This window comes from Gregarina niphandrodes (genome assembly GCF_000223845.1).
Source record: "Gregarina niphandrodes unplaced genomic scaffold scaffold00009, whole genome shotgun sequence".
Classification (NCBI taxonomy): domain Eukaryota; phylum Apicomplexa; class Conoidasida; order Eugregarinorida; family Gregarinidae; genus Gregarina; species Gregarina niphandrodes.
The window spans coordinates 311,364-312,488 of record NW_011646046.1 but is presented as its reverse complement, the minus strand read 5'-3'; the positions used below and the strand labels follow the sequence as shown (position 1 = coordinate 312,488).

Sequence of the window (1,125 nt, the reverse complement as noted above, 5' to 3'; positions counted from 1 at the left end):
TAAGTCCGTAAGGGGAATGCTAGCAGATGGCTTCGGAAAGGAACGGGTAATGATTTACTCCGAATATTTAGCTTGCGAATCATGAGATGTTCGTGTTCTGGTACTGGTGGGGAAACAGGCGCGTTGTTGGCGAAGGTGACATTGACATGCGAGTTTGACGGCAATGTGGTGGATATGGTGGATGCCTTTGAGCCGATTGAGGCCTGGGACACAGCGACCGATATGATGCAAGCGGGTTTCCAGTATCTTCAGGAAGCCCCCGATCTGGCAATCGGGTTGCCCGCTGAGGAGCACGTGGTGCCGTTGGATGAGGAACTGGAGGCGGTGCGCAATGAGTATAGGGCCAACGACACCATCCGTACTTTCATCTTTATAACACTAGCGGAATGTCTTCATGCCATGTCCCAAGTGATAGAAGAACATCCAGAGACATGCGGTGTTTCAGAAGACTTAGGGGAGCGCATCTGTGAGTGGGTGGACACTTACCGGAACAGTTTTCCGGACGAGACAGCATCAAAACTCTTGATATTTCCTTCGACGAAGGCTACTCGAATTCAAGACCTCAAGTTCATTCTTCTATATCTGTCCCGAATCCCCGGGATAACTGAGGGACTGAAGACCATCACGATACCAACCTTACAGCAGTGCAATTTGGATGAGATCTCCGCCGAACCGTGGCACGAAGCCGCCGCCGTACTGGATGACCAAAATGAGAGCATATGTGACCCAGAGAACGACATAGCTTTGCAGTGCCAAGGAACGATGCTCTGGGACACGTACCAACAGACGCTGGGGGAGCTGGCAGTGAAGTACGCGGTGGGGCCGCGTTAACGTTTTTAACGAAAACCCGGGCCAGACTTCACCCAATGCACGGAGGTTAAGTATCATGCGCAGAGTTGGAGCAATGCACGGAGGTTAAGTATCATGCGCAGAGTTGGACCAATGGCTCGTTGCGAAGACTCTGTAATTAACTGGGCGGAAGGTGCAGGGTAGAAGCGGGGCCGTGGCCTTAGGCGAGGGAGCTGTGCGGGCTTGGAGTACGCGAAGGAAGTAACTCCAGCTCTGCAGTGGACATCCTCCCTTGCCGTGGTTGGGATTGTCGAGTACGTGGGGTGCCGAGTTCGG

The 1,125-nt window shown here is 53.1% G+C and overlaps 1 protein-coding gene across 1 annotated transcript; it reads left to right on the top strand.

The window, feature by feature from the left end:
* Positions 1-81: 81 nt before the first annotated feature.
* On the top strand, positions 82-831 carry GNI_062480 (hypothetical protein; the record flags this gene model as incomplete). Its single annotated transcript, XM_011136282.1, has 1 exon — positions 82-831. One exon carries the CDS (start codon positions 82-84, stop codon positions 829-831), a length of 750 nt encoding a protein of 249 aa, XP_011134584.1.
* Positions 832-1,125: the final 294 nt, after the last annotated feature.